Source organism: Tasmannia lanceolata, unplaced genomic scaffold, assembly GCF_043159265.1.
Source record: "Tasmannia lanceolata isolate RefF3 unplaced genomic scaffold, GAP_Taslan_0.1 ptg000019l, whole genome shotgun sequence".
Classification (NCBI taxonomy): Eukaryota; Viridiplantae; Streptophyta; class Magnoliopsida; order Canellales; family Winteraceae; genus Tasmannia; species Tasmannia lanceolata.
This window is the reverse complement of record NW_027518696.1, coordinates 19,080,508-19,082,734: the sequence shown is the minus strand read 5'-3', so window position 1 is coordinate 19,082,734 and position 2,227 is coordinate 19,080,508. Positions and strand designations below refer to the sequence as shown.

Genomic DNA, 2,227 nt, shown 5'->3' with positions numbered 1-2,227 from the left:
GCATGTATGCTCTTCGCAATATCACCGGGCCTGCAGCGATGAAGGTGGATGCATTGGCAGCGCTACCACCTAGGTAAATTTTCGTACAACCTACATTGTTTTTTAATTCTAATATCTCCGATTAATTGCATACATAGGTTGTTTAAGTACAATTATATGACCAAAGGACCATAGTGGTAGCTGACTTTTTACTCGATTTGCAGTGAGAGAGTCATTCACAGTGATGGGTACCACATGTGTAAAGAAGACTTGCTTATACTAACCGATCGTAGAGGGTGGATATCATCTCCGGTAAGATGTTATATGGTTCAGTTAGTAACGTAAAGCGTGAATAATGCGTTGGTACACATATCTTCTTAGAATTCCTTCTCGTTGACCTATGGTCTGTTATGTAGATTGTTAATGTATATACGGATTACTTGAACTTGCGGGACGAATGTTGGCGAACAAAAAAAAAGGGATCATGCATTTGCCTTGCTACCCATCTACCTGTGAGATTAAATTAACTTATAAGTAGTGATTTTTGTTTCCCAAGCTGCGGGCAATTCTAACATTTCTTTTTTTGGTTGCAGCAAGTTATTCTTGACGAAAGATGTGAACGTCCCGATGCATGTTCCAGATTCGTAACTCGTGTAGAGAACACCCCTCTTCAAGAGATACGAAAAGTACTCATTCCAATTAACATTGATATGGTTCATTGGGTACTTCTCGTGTTGGATATGGGGCATCGTACCTTCCTTCTTTACGATTCTCTTTACAGTCACACAGATTGTAGGAAGGTGCAACCCCTTGTGAGTACTACTCTTGATTCGTATGGCAATTAGTAATTAATTTTTTCTTACTACTGCCCTAACGTACGGAATTCTTGATTTGTAGGTCGATTACTTTGTTAAATGGTTCAGAATGGTCAAAGACATTGATATAAGTGCATTCCCCATTGATGTAGTGGTCGATCGGCCCCTACAAGGTAACAGGTATGTTACGTGCAATTACTTCAGTTTACGATACCTCCGTAAACGATTAATTCTTCTTCTCGGTTTTGCTTGATGTTTTGCAGCCACGACTGTGGGCTGTTCGTTTTGAAAGAGATGGAATACATTACCCGTGACGCTAGCCTCGATTTCACCCAGAAAGATATTACAGCTATGCGAGCTTCCCTACTTTCGGAAATGTTGAATGGGGTCTATGGGAAAGTATCCCTATAAGTTGTTCACATTCTTACCTGGGAGTCATTGTTGTTGGTTGTACATGCATTAGAGTTCAATTGCTTCGCGGGTGATCCGATACTTGCTCTCCTCGTTCCTGAAGTAGGTGGCGGAAATCAACCTGCTAGGGTGAGTGGATATTTTGCACACAATTGGGAAACACCAAAATGTTCTACTTATTCATTATGATAATTGTGGTTGTTTGCAGGTAAGGCTTGTTCCAAATCCGGGCTCTCTTCAGCGTTTCTGGCAACTTGAAGAAGTCGTGGATGAGGAATGGCTTCAACATCTGGTCCTTGAATAGCAACCTTCTGGATGAGGATTGATCTATATGGTCTGCAAGTCTCCCTTGGGCAAATCTTTTCAATGATCAGAAATCCACCCCTTCATCTCCAAGCTATTCTGCCCCTACCAAACGCAAAGAAATCACTTCGAGCTTTGTTTTTTTGTTTTGGGCTGTTTTTGCAGGTTCTGTCCTGTGTTTGGATGTTGTTGTTTGGGCTTCTTGCCTCTTTTTGTTCCCCCCTTTTATGTAAGGAGGTTGTTTTCTTCCTTCATGTATATCTTTGGTTTCCATAAATATATCTGGTCGGGGTCCTGCCTAACCCCAGCTTACTCATAAAACATATTTTAAAAAACAACAAACACAAAAAAGCTTCTGAGTGACCAGGATCGGGAAAAAGCTCTTTGTACTGGGGTAAAGATGAAAAATGTAGTGGGGACCGGTAAACTGACATGTTCCACAATTCCACTCTTTTCTCCATCCGACACAAAAGATATGTGCTTTAAACATCAAGTTCTTAACATTACGAGTTCATCACCCAAATGATCATCATTAATATATAATCTGAATGATCTTGCGCCACAAATGATGTATACATGTGATCAAGCCCATTGAATTGGTAGATCCTCGTGTAGTAACGTACATGAACCCGGTCCGGAACCATATATGCTGTTGTACTGGACTCCTTCGGACTACCGATTGAACTTCGAAAATCCGCGTCGGAATTCCGAACCAATTT

At 41.0% G+C, this 2,227-nt stretch overlaps 1 protein-coding gene across 2 annotated transcripts; it reads left to right on the top strand.

Annotated features, from left to right (window-relative positions):
* The first annotated feature begins 209 nt into the window (after positions 1-209).
* LOC143853472 (putative ubiquitin-like-specific protease 1B) lies at positions 210-1,832 on the top strand. Of its 2 annotated transcripts, none has more exons than XM_077363257.1 (6): positions 210-291; positions 396-491; positions 573-791; positions 877-967; positions 1,058-1,334; positions 1,414-1,832. In XM_077363257.1, the coding sequence occupies exons 1-5, from the start codon at positions 235-237 to the stop codon at positions 1,081-1,083; spliced, it is 489 nt and encodes a 162-aa protein (XP_077219372.1). In that variant the 5' UTR covers positions 210-234; the 3' UTR covers positions 1,084-1,334; positions 1,414-1,832. The 2 variants fall into 2 exon arrangements, with proteins under 2 accessions (XP_077219372.1, XP_077219371.1); XM_077363256.1 differs by having other exon boundaries at positions 877-974.
* The last annotated feature ends 395 nt before the right edge of the window (positions 1,833-2,227 follow it).